This window comes from Microcaecilia unicolor, chromosome 11 (genome assembly GCF_901765095.1).
Source record: "Microcaecilia unicolor chromosome 11, aMicUni1.1, whole genome shotgun sequence".
In the NCBI taxonomy this organism is placed as follows: Eukaryota; Metazoa; Chordata; class Amphibia; order Gymnophiona; family Siphonopidae; genus Microcaecilia; species Microcaecilia unicolor.
This window is the reverse complement of record NC_044041.1, coordinates 207,847,932-207,864,322: the sequence shown is the minus strand read 5'-3', so window position 1 is coordinate 207,864,322 and position 16,391 is coordinate 207,847,932. Positions and strand designations below refer to the sequence as shown.

Below are 16,391 nucleotides of genomic sequence, written 5' to 3'. Positions count from 1 at the left end.
GTTGGCAAATCACAACATACCAGTAATCTGAAAAGTGGTTTTATTATGGCCACAGCATAGTTACATTCATTATCACTGATTAAACCAACATTCCAATATTTTGCTCTCTGATTTCAATCTTAAGATGTCTTCCCCTCCTCCACATGTGCTTTTATGTAGTCCTATCTGCCCAGTTAGGTGTGGGTGTGCCAGAGCTGAATATCACTGCCCCGACTCTGCCCAGATTATGCCAGGCAGCCAGAGCCCAGTTAATATGGCCAGGGGCCTCTCCTCATTGAATATTGACCCCTTATACATATTATTCTTTGATGAATCAACTGTCCTCTAATCTCCATTAATCACTAGGAGTAGCCTAGTGGTTAAGGTAGCGGACCTTTGGATGTAGTTGCAAAAAAAAAAAACCATAGAAAGGTGGTATATCAAGTCCCATTAACAAGATTCCATGCACAATCTGAAAGAGTAGCAACATTCCATGCAGAATCCCAAAGAATGTCAAGATTCCAGAATACCAAGGAGGGGAGGGAGAAGTAGCCTAGCGGTTATTGCACCAGACTTTGATCCTGGGGAACTGGGTTTGATTCCCACTGCAGCTCCTTGTGACTCTGGGCAAGTCTCTTAACACTCCATTGCCCCAGGTACAAATAAGCACCTGTATATACTATGTAAACTGCTTTGAATATAGTTGCAAAAGCCACAGAAAGGCAGTGTATCAAGTCCCATCTCCCCCCCTCCTACCACCACCACCGTGCAGGGACTGTACCTTCTGTATAGAGGACAAGCTAAGGGGGATAACTCTCTGTTTGCCTTATCTTGACACAGAGTCTGATCTTCTTCTGTGATATATCTACCGACTTAAGAGTTGGGTAAGAGTTTTTTTTTTAAATTTTCTGTTGATGAGGTTAGTATCATTTCATCTTTCCAGCAGTGTTTGCAGTATCGAGATGGGGAAGCAGAACAGTAAACTGGCACCTGAAATGCTCGATGACCTGGTTAGAAGCACTGAATTCACCGAACAAGAGCTCAAGCAGTGGTACAAAGGCTTTCTGAAGGACTGTCCAACTGGCATCCTCAATCTTCATGAGTTCCAGCAACTCTACATCAAGGTACTGGGGATGGGCAAAGTGTGTATCAGAACTTAAGAAAGGGGCAAAATACAGCATACAGTCAGGAAACTATGGAAAAAAAACATTAAACGGGAAAAAAAACAATAGCAAGTCCTCATCACAGAGAAAGAAAGTCACCCAAAACTAGGAATAAAACTTTCCATAATAATAATACAGGCCCTCAATACATACTGTAAATGAAACACCACAGATCCACCCAAACATAGTAAAAGCAATTGCTTATTCATCAGGAAAACCTCCAGCTGAGTAGGGTAAAAAAAGAAAATACAAAAACATAAATTTATTCCCCTAATAATGTGCTAAACATTTACATGGAAATTTGAGAAAGATAGTAGACCCCAGTTGCAACACCCAAAGCTCCAAAGACAACTTAAGGACATTATCCCTGTCTTTCATACAAAAATAACCAAGAGAGTAGCTGTAAAGGTAATGTGCTCCTGAGAAGACGTCAAGTTAGTCAAGAGCTTCCTCATCAGCTAACTGATGGCTGCCCATCCATGCCATCAACTAACCTCTATTATCCCCTCCTCTCCCTTTGAGATCCTATGTCCACAGACAGGGCCGGTCTTAGGCAGAGGCGACCAAGGCGCCCGCATAGGGCCCCACGCCTAAGGGGGCCCCGCGCCACCCCACTTCTGGGGAGGGGAGGTTTCATGATAGCATTGCGCTTATTATTTCAATCACTTTTTTTGTACAAGTTTAGCTTCATTTGTCTTTATTTGAAATTTCATAAATAAAAAAAAATTCTAAAAATGGAATAATCTTATCAATGGGGTGGAGCTAGGGTGGGGGCGGAGCTAGGGCAGGGCTAGGAAGGGCCCCACCAAATTGGTCTGCACTGGGCCCCGCACTTGCTAAGACCGGCCCTGTCTACAGAAACAGAGAAAATAAGGCAGATAAAGACCATGTGGCCCATCCATTCTGCCCATTCATAACATCTAGTATCCCTTCTTCTCCCTTAGAGATTCTATGTTCCTGTCCTGTGCTTTCTTGAATTTCGTTATAGTTTTTGTATCCTCCACCTCCACTGGGAGCAATTCACCACCTTTTCCATAAAGAAGTAATTCTTTGGCTTATTCCCTTTCACCTTCATCTTGTGCCCCCATCATTCCAGAGCTTCCTTTCAATTGAAAGAGTCGCCTCCTGTGCATTTATGCCAAGTAAGTATTTAAACATCTCAATCATATCTTCCCTCTCTTGCCTTTCTTCCATGATATACATACTGAGAGCTTTACATCTGTCCCCATATGCTCTATGATGAAGACCACTGACCATCTTAGGAGCTGCCCTCATGCAGGAGCAACTATACAATAATAGGACACACAGTTCTGTTTTATTAGTCCAGGCCTTGGCATTTGATCAAAGCCCAACTATGCGCTCGCATGGAAATTGTAACTAAGCCCTCTGCTGCCCTCTTGTGGCCCTGTGTACTCCATGCATGGGAACTGCAGACTTGCTTTCTCTGTTACAAAGGATCTTTGTAAAGTGATGTGGTTGCCTGGCGTAAGATCTGGGGATATTAAGACACTCAGGCCCTGATACTCAGAAGCAAATGTGGGCGTTAGAGGCCATTAGCGCAGGACTAGCGCTTGCATTTTCTAGTGCAGAATGTTCAGAGGGCTCTAGCGTGAGAAACAATGAGCATGCTGAAGGATAGCGCAATTGCATGTAGTCAAAAGGAGCTAATTTCCTATTCCCTACAATGCTCAGGAAACAAAGGTGCCTTTACCACTCAAAACCTAATGCTAGCAAGCAGCTTCAGAAAGAAGATCAGGAGTAGGTCCAAGGGAAGGTGCAAAAAAGCAAAGAAAGATATATGCATCCCATGTAATTCACACAGCTGTTGGTGCAGCAGAGTTTCTGCTCATCCCCCACCCTGCTGGAAAAAAAGAAGGTTTAACAAGGCTCATAAACCAGGACTCTTGGGGACTGCATGTAGGAGGTTGAGGGACATGAGTCTGTCAAGAGGTCAACAGAAGCTCAGCTGGGCTAGATAGGGAAGAGAATAGCCACTTCTGGACCTGGGCAACTGGCACCTCTTCCTCCTCCTTCCCTCCTCTCCCCCTGAAGTTCTGGGCATATGAACTATACTTAATCCAAACAACTTCCTAATGCTCTGCTACCCATTAAAAAGGGTCAGTTACTTTATGAAGAAGTGCTATAAGAAGGAATTCCTCGCTCCCCCCCCCCCCCCCACCACAGAACTGCTTAGAGGACCCTAAGAGAGGGCTAGTTTGCATAAGCCTTTTGTATGCAGAAAACCCCAAACTCTAACCAAGTTTGTTTGTCTTAACATAGCGGAGCAAGGAAGCTCCAGAACTAACCAGCCTAATTTGGGATTAACAGCAGGAAAGTTATTCAACTAGACTAAAGTAAGAAAAGATGGATCTTGGAAAATCACCCTGAGTGTACAGGTTAGCAAGAACTGGGACTACTGCATGGTGAACATAATATGAAGACTTTTTTTTTTTGCTTTTATTAAGAAGTCAGGCTTGTCTATGGTATTGGAGGGTAGATAGACTATGTGTATTGTTGGCATTTTTTATGCCTTCTTGACTCTACTGTCTTATGGACTTTTATGACTTATCTTGGGCTGATTTACTGCCGCTTCTTTTGTTTTTTTTTTGTTTTTTTTTTGTTTTTTTTACTGTTTTTAAGTTGTTCTTGTTTGTTTTTTTATTGTGTGTTTCTTTTTTTGTATCTCTGCCTTGGATAAAGGAGGTATATAAATAAAATTCTATTCTACCCCATCACAGCATGTGCTTTATAAATCAGGTGTGTGCATGCACAAGCTTGTCTTTCCTTTGGTCTAGGTGTTAATTTGAGCACTGTTTATTCAGGTGTTCCTGGAACAGGGTTGGAGTTACAATTTATGTGTCTAGCAGGCTAGTTTAGAAAGATGTTTACATGTGTAAAATGGCAGCTTTATTAGATGTGAAAATCAGGTTATACATTTTAGAAAAGGCACTATTTTCTGTATATGTGTATGTTGCAGGGTGCTGTGAAGAGAAAGGGAAGCATGCTCTTGGTGTGGTTAGAGAGTTCCTTAAATGTACCCAGATATTCTGTAATGTGAATTTTCCCCAAGGTAGATATATACTGCAGCTCTACATCTTTTCTAAGCTATGGATAACCCTTGGAGGTGTTCATAAAGGAAAGTTATCATCACCCCTCTGGTACTGAAAAAAACACTTCCTTTTCCCCAAAAGCTTGAGTTTTGGAGCCTGGCTCCATGTGGACATGTTCAAGTTCCTTATTGAATTATCTCCCAAGTCTGCAGTCCAGCAGGTGTTTGCGAATGATTTGTTGCATCAGACATGTTGAAGTTAATAATAATAAAGATAATAGTTAAATTATTCCATTACTTCCACTTCCATTTCCATAATCCATCAGTGATTTAATTTTAATTTCATTATAATACATTTATAACCCCCCTATTGACCGCACCTGGAATACTGTGTTCAATTCTGGTCACCACATCTCAAAAAAGATATAGTGGAATTAGAAAAGGTTCAGAGAAGGGCAACAAAAATGATAAAGGGGATGGGATGATTTCCCTATGAGGAAAGGCTGAAGTGGCTAGGGCTCTTCAGCTTGAAGAAAAGATGGCTGAGGGGAGATATGATAGAGGTATATAAAATGAGTGGAGTGGAGCAGGTAGACATGAATCATTTGTTTACTCTTTCCAAAAATACTAGGACTAGGGGGTACGCAATTAAGCTACAAAGTAGTAAATTTAAAACAAATAGGAGAAAATAGTTGTTCACTCAAAATGTAATTAAACTGTAGAATTCGTTGCCAGAGAATGTGGGAAAAGCGGTTATCTTAACAGGGTTTTTTAAAAAGGTTTAGATAGCTTCCTAAAAGAAAACTCTATAAGTCACTATTAAAATAGACTTGGGAAAATCCACTGCTTATTTATAGGATAAGCAGCTTAAAATGTATTGTACTGTTTTGGGATCTTGCCAGGTACTTGTGACCTGGATTAGGCACTGTTGCAAACAGAACCTTTGGTCCATAGAAGCTGGCTCTGTGGGTGCTAGAGTACCCCCAATATTAGTACATAAGTACATAAGTAGTGCCATACTGGGAAAGACCAAAGGTCCATCTAGCCCAGCAGCCTGTCACCGACAGTGGCCAATCCAGGTCAAGGGCACCTGGCACGCTCCCCAAACGTAAAAACATTCCAGACAAGTTATACCTAAAAATGCGGAATTTTTCCAAGTCCATTTAATAGCGGTCTATGTGCCCAGGGAGGGGTTTTCCCCAAGTCTATGGACTTTTCCTTTAGGAAGCCATCCAAACCTTTTTTAAACTCCGCTAAGCTAACCACTTTTACCACATTCTCTGGCAACGAATTACAGAGTTTAATTACACGTTGAGTGAAGAAAAAGTTTCTCCAATTCGTTTTAAATTTACGACATTGTAGCTTCACCGCATGACCCCTAGTCCTAGTATTTTTGGAAAGCATAAACAGACGCTTCACATCGTTTTATGAAGGTGTGCTAGCATTTTTAGTGCACGCTAAAAACAAGAGTGCACTAAACACTAAAGATGCCCATATATTCCTATGGGCGTCTCTAGTATTTAGTGCGTGTTAGTCATCAACGCTTGCTAAAAACGCTACTGCGCTTTTGTAAAAGACCTGCTTAATATCCAGAGAGAGTGGTGAACACCATTATTCTAAAGAATTGTATTGCTATTCAGTCTGTTAGCCAGAGAGTGGCGCTATTCAGTCTGCTATCTGGAGAGTGGAGAGCGGTGATATTCAGCCTGTTATCCGGAGACTGGTGAGTATTCTATCTGCTCTCCGGTTGAAGTTATTACTGCTAACTGAATAACTTTCAGTTCTGCTCTAGCTCTGGATATCGCCGAGGTAGTCTGTAAAGATATTTGATGGCACTTTTCGGATAACACCGCTGAACATCCCTGTATAGCTGCAGCTAAGGGAAATATGCAGATAGATGCTGCAATTGTCTGGATATTTCCCTTTGAATATCTGACTCATATAATGCATAGTAGTAGATGACGGCAGAGAAAGACCTGCACGGTCCATCCAGTCTGCCCAACAAGATAAACTCATATGTTCTTCTTTATATATATACCTGACCTTGATTTGTATCTGCCATTTTCAGGGCACAGACCGTATAAGTCTGCCCAGCATTTTCCCCGCCTCCCAACCACAAGCCCCGGCACAGACCGTATAAGTCTGCCCCGCACTATCCCCGCCTCCCAACCACCAGCCCCGCCTCCCACCACCGGCTCCACCACCCAATCTCAGCTAAGCTTCTGAGGATCCATTCCTCCTGATCAGGATTCCTTTATGTTTATCCCACTCATGTTTGAATTCCGTTACCGTTTAACGGTATAACAAATAACAAATATAACAAATATAACAAATATCTTACATTTTGTTTTTCTCAAATCAAACCAGATTGAAAAAGTTACAAGTATAAAACAACAGGAAAAAGATGGTGCTTGAACTGAAATGGTCCTTTTTGTGTCAGGGACAGTGACCTCAAGACACCCAACTGGACGAATGAATTAGTCTGGCTGGAACATATTTAACCTAACAATCTGCATAATATGTCAGTGAGCCCTCTACGCACATTCCCGTGTAATGCTGAAAATCTTAACTGTGAGTCCCACTTCCGCTGTCTGTGTGGTGTCAGAATGAAATGTTTGCACTGCTGTATTCCCATTTCTAGCTGTGCAGCCATATTTTATTTATTTGTTACATTTGTCTCCCACCTTTTCCCACTTATTAGTAGGCTCAAAGTGGCTTACATAGTTCCGGAGAGGAGGTTACAGACTCCGGTGTGAACAAATACAGTATAGGGGTACTATTACAGTGACAAGTACAGTAAAGAAGTATCGGTAAATAGGTTGGGGTGATTCAGACAAAATGTTAGGGTGTGATCATGGGTTGGGGTTGAGAACTATCCGTTTCCTGATTAAAATGCCATATTTCATTATTCGGTGTTTATGTCAGATACTGTGGAGCATTTCTTCTTGAACAGGTGAGTTTTTAGGGTTTTTTTTTTTCGGAATTCTAGATGATAATTCCTAGATTTCAGGCGTTTTGGAGTAATTGTAAGTTCTGCAGCTGGGTCTCAGATAAATCACAGTAATTTAACCGGCTGCTCACCACGGCATGAATGAACACAGCTAAATTGCTATGATCTGTGAAGAAACAGTTTAATTGTAGCCGCTAATTGGTTAATTCTGAATTTGTGCTCTCTCTTTTGAGGATAAGATGCTCCTTGCTGACAGCCTTCCCACTTCCCCAGTCATTTGTTCTCCCAGTCAGGTTGATCATTATCTGAAGAGCCTTCCTACTCTAGCAGTTAGATGAAGGCAAATTTCTGGGCTGTTAATTAGAGACTCATTTCATTTCCACCTTCTCACACCTTCTAACACCCCCACTTCATTGTTAATGTGATAGGTACATGGTCTGATACTGCAATACACCCTGTTTCACCACAAAGTATCCCCTTTGCCTCCTGTCTGTACTTAAATTGGTCCCACGCAGAGCGTAGAGAAATAGGTAGTGCTTGTCATTTGACCTACAGTCTTGCCAAGAATCCACCAACCCCATCTCGCTCATGTTTTCAGTGAGGAATTTTGCAGATCCTTTTTCATGCACGTGTCTTATGGATTTCTCCCATTATGGCTCATCAGAACCAAAACTACATTGTAGCTTCCTCCCATCAAGAGGATCTCATTCTCTAGTTCCTTATTCTCTCACTATTTCACTGTGGAATAAGAATGATTAACATTTATGAAGGGTTGAAGTATTTGGTGTGGGTGTTTGATTGAATTATCTCTTTTAATGCTATATGTTATTTTCTGTTCTGTGGAGAATAGTACACTAGATCTGTGGAATAAGTTTAAAGAAGTACCACTTCAAAGACCTTATGAAAAAAATGTTTTAGAGGGTTCCTTCGGAGCACATTCAGTCTGGCTTCTGGGTCAGATAGTTGGTGATAATCAGCAGGGGAGGGGGGGTCATTGTATTTATTTAAACACAGGCATAAATTCATGTATTCAGTGCAGCTGCAAATATAAATGTGTAAGTCAGTATTCAATGTGATAAATAATCTGACCAATTGCCAAAGAGATCATAGTGCTATATGAAGAACAGGGCATCCGAAAGCAAGTGAATTATCAAATTAAATTTTTATTATTAAATTAACATTTTTTCTGTACATAGGCCTCAGTGTGTGTTGTGAACAATAAATATGGCCTAATCACATAACCACGGTGCTCAATAAACTATAAAGTGAACCTAAATCTATTTCAGGTCACTAATGCAAGCCACAACTTCATAGGGCCCCTCGTGTGGTAAATATGGACTCAAAGAAATACTGTAAGCCAATAGCTTTTCAATTATACACTGTCAGTCTGCCTGTTTGGGGGAGATGTGATGGGGAGGAGGGATGTGTTTGCAGGGGGAGAGTATGGTTATTTTCTGGCTCCTTTAAGATGCAGCCTGGGAGCATCAGGCTGTAGGGTTGATTCTCAGTGCTCCCAGGTGGTTTGAATAATGCTGCTTGTGAGATTGATCATGGGAGTCACTGATATACCACAGTTAGCGACTCCCACGGTGAGCTAAGGTGTAGTAAAAGCCCAACTTTTACCAGACCTCAATAACTCTCCCCCTTAGTGATTAATTTATACCTTCACCCAAGAAAAGCAAAGGCAACTTCAGAATTAGAAAGAGAATCCTTCCTTGGAAGCTGCCTTGAAAGGAGAACTGCCTCCAACTTTCTATCCAAATCTTCCAGCTCTGTCCCTTCTTTTCTCGCCTGTTACAGTTTTTCCCATACGGAGATGCTTCCAAGTTTGCACAACATGCTTTCCGCACGTTTGACAAGAATGGTGATGGCACCATTGACTTCAGGGAATTCATTTGTGCTCTGTCCGTCACCTCTCGGGGAAGCTTTGAACAGAAATTGAACTGGGCCTTCGAGATGTACGATCTAGATGGAGATGGCAAGATCACCCGTGTGGAGATGCTGGAGATTATTGAGGTAAGGGGAACCCATTCATCTAGAGTCACACATTAGGTGCCTGTAATACAGGGCTAAAGAAATACCTGTATATAATATGTAAACCACTTTAATTGTAACCACAGAAAGGCAGTATATCAAATCTCATCCCCTTTCCCTTAGACAGACAAACAGTGGGGCATAAGCTCACACGCACAGGCTGAGGAGAGCATTCTTAAAGATGAGACGTAGAGTACAAGATCTCATATTTAACACCAAGTACCCCTCCCCCTCAATGTCCAACCACAAGATGCCATCACCAGCATGCTGCTGCTGAAATATCTGATCATCCCCACCCCCTTCATCTCTTCTAGGATTCCAGTTGTTTACATAGTAATAGAATAACATTGAGGAGAAAGAGAAGACAGCCACACTTGCAAAAAAGGACAAACAACCATGGAGAACAAGAGGAGAACAATCTTATCTTGTTTTACAGACTGGATGAACTGTACAAGTCTTTATCTGCCATCATCTACTATGTTACGAGGAAAGGAGGGCAGGAGAGAATACAATAGTACATAAAGGGAAGGTTGAGGTGGGAAAGATCATCGGGGTGGGGGGTCATCTGTCATCATCACTGCAGTACTCTGAAAGCAAGTCAAGGAAACGTCAATCTAATGGTGATGGATAAGCTGCCGAGAAGCAGAAAGCCATCGGTTATGATTTGAAATTGGAAAGGGATAGCTCCAATCTGAGCTACAGTAATGCTGTTCCAAAGAACAGGGGCAGAAACACTAAAGCAACAGTGATGTATAGCCTCCCAATGAATCTGGTGATAAGAAGGGACTGACTACAAGATGATGTTGACTGGAGCTCTTTGAGCAGTATAGGGTAGGAGAAGAATAGCAAGAAATAGTGAAGCCCTGAAGACTGAATCTGATGGGTGAAAATAAGAACCTTGTAAAGGAACCTTGTAAAAGATTTTTAAAAGAGGGATAATGTGATCAAACATTTTTTCACTGTGGTGTGAATCTCAAGATTGAGGAGACCAATTAAGAAGGAGTTGCAGTAATCGAGTTTAGAGAGAACCAGTGCCAGCAACAAGATACAGAGAGAAGATGGCTTGAGAAGGAAGCATGATCTACCACAGTGTAAAACAGCAAGATACAACTTGGGATATATGTGGATGAAAGGAAAGCTCCTGGTCGAGCCTAATGCCCAGAATCTTAACACAAGTTCTAGAAGGAAGAGAGAAAATCAGGAATTCAGGCTTCACTATGTTGAGTTTTAGTTTGTTCTCTGAGCCAGTTAGCAGCAACCTCCAATTTAGAAGATGAGGCAATAAAAGTTGAAGGTGAATAAGAGTCAAGAGGAATATAAGCTAGATAGATACAATAAAGAAAAGACTGAAGCAGAAGGGTTAAAGGGGCAATAAAGATTTTGAAGAGTATTGGACCTACAATTGAACCTTTTAGAACTCCAGACAGCAAGGGCCAGGGGGCAGAAGTGACAGTGGAGTGGTGAACTATGAAAGAATGGTTAGTAAGGTAAGAATGGAACTAGGAAAAATAGGTGCCAGAGATGTTAAGATCGGCCACCTTCAAAAGAAGTGTGTTATGGCTGACAAGGTCGAAAATGGATGAAAGATCTAGAGATCAGGATAACATGATAGACATATTTTATGATACAGACATTTAAATAATTGAAAAGTATTAATTTACAAACAAATCTTTGCCAGAGACGGGGAAGTGGTAGAACTAGAGGACATGAATTGAGGTTATGGGGTAGTCAACTTAGGAGTAAGATCAAGAAATACTTTTTTATGAAGAGAGTGGTGGATGCCTGAAATGTCCTCCCAAGGAAAGTGGTGAAGATGGAAATGGTGATGTAATTCAAAAATCCATAGAATAAACACAAAAGATCCCTATATGGACAGAGGATAGCATCAAAACAAAACTTAGTGGTGGTTAGATGATACTCCAGTAGTTCTTTTAGATTGCTGTTTACAGCTCGCATAAATGCCGAGGTGATATTAGCAAGGTTTGAAGGCTGAGTTTTTAGAGTGTGAAGAAGTCCATGAAGGCTGCTGTTTTTATTACGCTCTTTTTACGAGAGCTGTTTGGATGTTGCCTTATGCTCTTTGATGCTCATAGTATCCTCAGATTCCTGATGCAGGCCATATAGTCGAAACATGGCCTGTGTCGAGTCGAGTGGATATACAAATTATTTTTATTGAAGATTGTACTTAAGGACATTTATATTAAAGGACACTTGTACACCATTTTTGTTCTTGTTTCTTTGGTCATCTCTGCTGTTTTGGGGTTGTGGACTGTGTATTGTTTTGTTGGGTTGCTACTCCAAAAATAGCAAGGACAGATCAAGCAACAAGTATGCATATTTTATTTTATTTTATGTTATTATTATTTTTTTTAATCATTTATTTATAATTCTTCATTTTACAGCTCTTTGAGCAGGGACTGTCTTTCTTCTATGTTTGTGCAGCGCTGCATACGCTTTGTAGCGCTATAAAAATGCTAAATAGTAGTAGTAGTAGTAGTAGTAGTAGTAGTATAAGAGCATACTCCATAACAAAGGCTAAGCACCCAAGTTCCATTACAGAACACAACTGTAACCCGGTGTCAGCACGTCTTTCATGAAAGTTCTATTATAGAATACTAATGTAACCTTGTATCAGTGCACCTAATGTTTAGATTTTGTTATAGAAAATACTAATGTAACCAACTGTAGAGGAGATGTAAGTTTGGGTGGCTAAATGTGGCAGGAATGCATCTGACTTATAGTATTTTGTGAGTTATGTGTGTAAGTGGACACCCTGTTTATGTTCTGCCCATGCTCCACCCCTATATTTGCCCCCTTGCAAATCCACACTTAGTAAGTTAAGAGGGTATTTGCAAAATAGGGCTAGTGTATAGGTTACAGGGGTAATTCTATAACTGGGCATCCGGAGGACAGAGCAGAGAGGCCTCTTTCCTTTATGAAATACTTTCATAACTGCAAAACTACATGCCTAGAGGTTAGGAGGAAGCACCTAAGTTCTGAGGATACACACATAATTTAAAGTCCCACCCACATGTTACTCAAACTTTACCCCTGTGTACACCCACGTGTAAAATACACACCATGGGTTGTATTTACAGAATAGCACTGAGATGGAATTTAATGGTTTTTACGTTAGAAGTGTCCCCTAAGATACAATTTTTAAACTGTCCACACTGGAATAAAGTCTGCAGCTAATTTTAACTATAAACTTTGCATCAGTTTTCAAACTGACAAGTACTTTCACTACAAAGTAGCAACAGACATTTCCACCTGTTTCTTCTTCACATGTTTTTCATTTAAACTAACTTTTAAATGCAAGCCACATATGATGGTATCAAAGATTCAAAGGCACAGCCACTGCAGAAAGAAACGTGGATGGTTTATCTGGTTACCTCTGTGCTCAATATTGGCCCTTCCACTATGCAAACTAAGCATTCACCCAGGACAGCAACAACCTGAAAATCAGTGATAGAGCAGCAATGGACCTTTGAGTGTCCACACACAAAGCCTTCCACATCCTGTCCCCTCCAACAGAAAGTTTGGGTCAGAGAGGGTGGCAAGCCTTCAGTGCATAGGGATGCTCAAAGGCTCCACATTGTGCTCGGAATATAGTGTGGTATTGATAGGGGGCAGGGAAGAGAGAAGGGGGATATGTCGAACACATTGTGGAGGGATATGGAAGGAGAGAGATGCCGGACACCTGGTTGGGGGGGGTAGAGAAGGGGAGGAGAGATACTGATCTTGATGGAGATAGGAAAGGGATGGGGAGATGCTGTACACCTGGGGTGGGGGTAAAGGGAGGAGATGTTGGAGTAGCAGGGGGAGATGTTATAGTTTATTAGATTTCCTATACCGCCATGGCTAGCTAGCAGATATTGGTGGTTTACATAAATCAAAACAGTTTAAAATGGAAAGAAACTACAGATTTTAATAGGAAAAAAATAATCTGTCATACCAAATACAGTTCCAGAGAGGGACACGTGGAGAGAAAAGATAAAGAACATTTAAAAGGGGGAATGGGCAAAAGGGGGAGAAGGGGAGGGGTGGCAGAAATACAGAAACAAGTGTTGAATTTTGGGGCAGTAAAGATCGTGAGATATTGGACTATGGAGAGGAAGGGAAGGAGGCATGATGGATTATGGGGGGGGGGGGGGGGGAGGAAAGGGGGCACGATGGATTATGGGGAGGGGATAGGGAAGGGGAGATGGCTGAACCTTTGCTAGAGCCTCAGATACCCTCAGGCCAGACATATCCATTTACATAGGTGTGTGGTCCACCTAAACCAAGGGTCCCTAAACTTTTCACAGGAAGAGCTACATAGGGCATGTCAGGGCCAGGCAGGAATGGGGGTCCCACTTGGAGAAGAATTTACTAAAGGGAGAGAGTGGAGAGAAAGGACTATGTCTGGCCCTTTCAAAGATTTCAAATGCTAATTGAGTAGGAGGTGGTTGGATGGCAGGGTGAGGAGAGTGTAGGTTGCACTTTCTCCCACTCACACCCCATACACTTTCCATTCTCTTTCCCCTTCTTCTCCTCTCACTTCCTGCCTTCACCCCTCCCCTGTCATCTCAATCCCCTCTTTTGCACCCTCTCCTCTTACCCCCCTCTTACTCCCTCACCTTTCTTACCTTCTCAGCTCCTTCCTTACCCAGCCCTGCCCTTGTCCTGCATCACAGAGAGCAGGGAGAAGCAACATCCATACCCTGTCCTACAGCCCTGGAGCAGGGAGACAAATATAACCCCCCCCCCCCCAAGACCTGAATTAAGAATGGTAAGCATCCACTTTCCTGTTAGGAATGATGCCCAGGTGTGACTGGTGAGAGCCAGGGCTAAGCTGCAGTCATGAGACATTATGGCAGATTCACTTTAAGCAACTGTTCCAGGCTCTGAAGATACTACTACTACTACTTATCATTTCTATAGCGCTACCGGACGTACGCAGCGCTGTACACTTGAACATGAAGAGACAGTCCCTGCTTGACAGAGCTTACAATCTAATTAGGACAGACAAACAGGACAAACAAGAGATAAGGGAAAATTAAAGTGAGGATGATAAAATAAGGGTTCTGAACAAGTGAATAAGGGTTAGGAGTTAAAAGCAGCATCAAAAAGGTGGGCTTTTAGCTTAGATTTGAAGACGGCCAGAGATGGAGCTTGACGTACTGGCTCAGGAAGTCTATTCCAGGCATATGATGCAGCAAGATAAAAGGAATGGAGTCTGGAGTTAGCGGTGGATAAGAGAGATTTACCCAATGAACGGAGTTCCCGGGGAGAATTGTAGGGAGAGATGAGAGTGGAGAGGTACTGAGGAGCTGCAGAGTGAATGCACTTATAGGTCAATAAGAGGAGTTTGAACTGTATGCGGAAACGGATAGGAAGCCAGTGAAGTGACTTGAGGAGAGGGCTAATATGAGCATAACGACACTGGCGGAATATTAGTCGTGCAGCAGATAGTCACTATTCCCAGCCCTATCAGTTTCTTGTCTTATACCTGAGGCCGTTGCTACTTTTGGGGCAGAGGGAGAGGAGAAGAATCTGAGGAAGGACCATGAGAGAGAGGCTGGGCTGCTGGCTGAAATCCTTATGTAGTAGGAGTCAGGAAGGAAGAGAATGAGGCCAGTAGCAGTTCATGTGCAAAAAAAATGAGAAAAACAAAAAAAAAAAAACCGAAATCCTTCTCTGTGGGCCAGATCTGATGGAGGGCCAGAAAACTCTGCTCCAAAGGGCTACAGTTTGGGGACCTCTGACCTAAATGGGCACATGTATCTGGATTGTAGCCGAATCTAGCTGCTATATGGATTCATGATGGCTGTTGAGTTGTCTATACAAAATGTATCTGTTATCTGGCCTCTAATATTTTTAAGAAAATGCTAGTTTTGCAGTCATTACACAGTGCTGGACACAAAACTGCTTTTGAATACTGAGCTGGTTGTTTTCTTTCCTAATGTGAGATTATCGTCCTCATGGCAATGTTTAGTGTATATGTAGAATGGGGTTGACCTTTGGCACCATGACCCTACCTATATTTTGTTGAACACAGCATCAGCAATTAGGAAGCTCAGGGGTGGGACCAGAGATTGATTTGTTAGAACCGTCCAACCAAAAAGGTGTTCCACTGTCCCTGCATATTAACATTTTTACCATGACTTGCAGTGCACACAGCCCTTGTGTTTGAAAATTCACTGGGATGGGCAACAGATCTCCGATTAGCAATTTTCTCTTTATTTACTACACAGCAAATTTAAAATATGTATCTTGCTTGTATTTTTTGGAGCTGAAAGCCTCAGATGGTAGGATGGTAACTAGCTGACTCCTAATTAAAATATTTCCCATTAGTGTAAGCTCCTGTGCATGCCAGTGATACACCGCAGGTTGGTACAGTGTACTAGAGAAATCATGAGTCGGAGTCCTTAGAAAGAGATCTCATGTAGATTTACTTTCTCTCTAGTAATGATGACGTTTTATTTTCTGTCTCTTTCCTTCTTTCTCTTCTTCATCTCACATGTACATATGCTGCTGTACCAACTCACTGCATCCTCTCTCCAGGCAATTTACAAGATGGTGGGAACAGGGATCATGACCAAAGTGAATCAGGATGGACTGACACCTCAGCAACGTGTTGATAAGATCTTCACCAAGATGGATAAAGACAGAGATGATCAAATCACTCTAGAGGAGTTCAAAGAAGCAGCAAAGAGCGACCCCTCTATCGTCCTCCTTCTGCAGTGTGATATGCAAAAGTAGACGCAATGTACTTGCTAAGAATCCTGTCGGAGTACAGCCCTTACAAGTCACGTGTCTTATATTTAGAACCTGGGCAAAATGTTTCTTAACACTCTGTACACATCATGTACCCCACATCCCCAAACCACATACTCTCAGCCAAAGTAAACAGTAACACATGTCAAAACCCCTCATGTACCCCACGTCCCAAAACTGGACCCCCTACCCCATACTCTCAGCCAAAGTATACCATAACACATGTCACAACTCCTCATATCTCATGTACCCCATATCCCAATCTGATTCCTGAAGCCAGAGGGAGCTGCAGTTGATCCACTTCTACCTACCCATCTCGAAATGTCAAAAAGTAAGCGGTATCCGCAGCTGAATGATGGGAAAAGAAATAGATTTCTTCCTCTGTTCAGTAGCAGGAATGGTGAGAAACGTGGAGGGACATAAACAAAAGGGGCGCCCAAGTTTTCCTGAGGACGTC

General features: G+C 42.1%; 1 protein-coding gene across 2 annotated transcripts; it reads left to right on the top strand.

The window, feature by feature from the left end:
* The first annotated feature begins 941 nt into the window (after positions 1-941).
* HPCAL4 (hippocalcin like 4) lies at positions 942-15,986 on the top strand. 2 transcript variants are annotated; one of them, XM_030218905.1, is made up of 3 exons: positions 942-1,103; positions 8,942-9,157; positions 15,722-15,986. In XM_030218905.1, the coding sequence occupies exons 1-3, from the start codon at positions 942-944 to the stop codon at positions 15,917-15,919; spliced, it is 576 nt and encodes a 191-aa protein (XP_030074765.1). In that variant the 3' UTR covers positions 15,920-15,986. The 2 variants fall into 2 exon arrangements, with proteins under 2 accessions (XP_030074765.1, XP_030074766.1); XM_030218906.1 differs by lacking the exon at positions 8,942-9,157.
* The last annotated feature ends 405 nt before the right edge of the window (positions 15,987-16,391 follow it).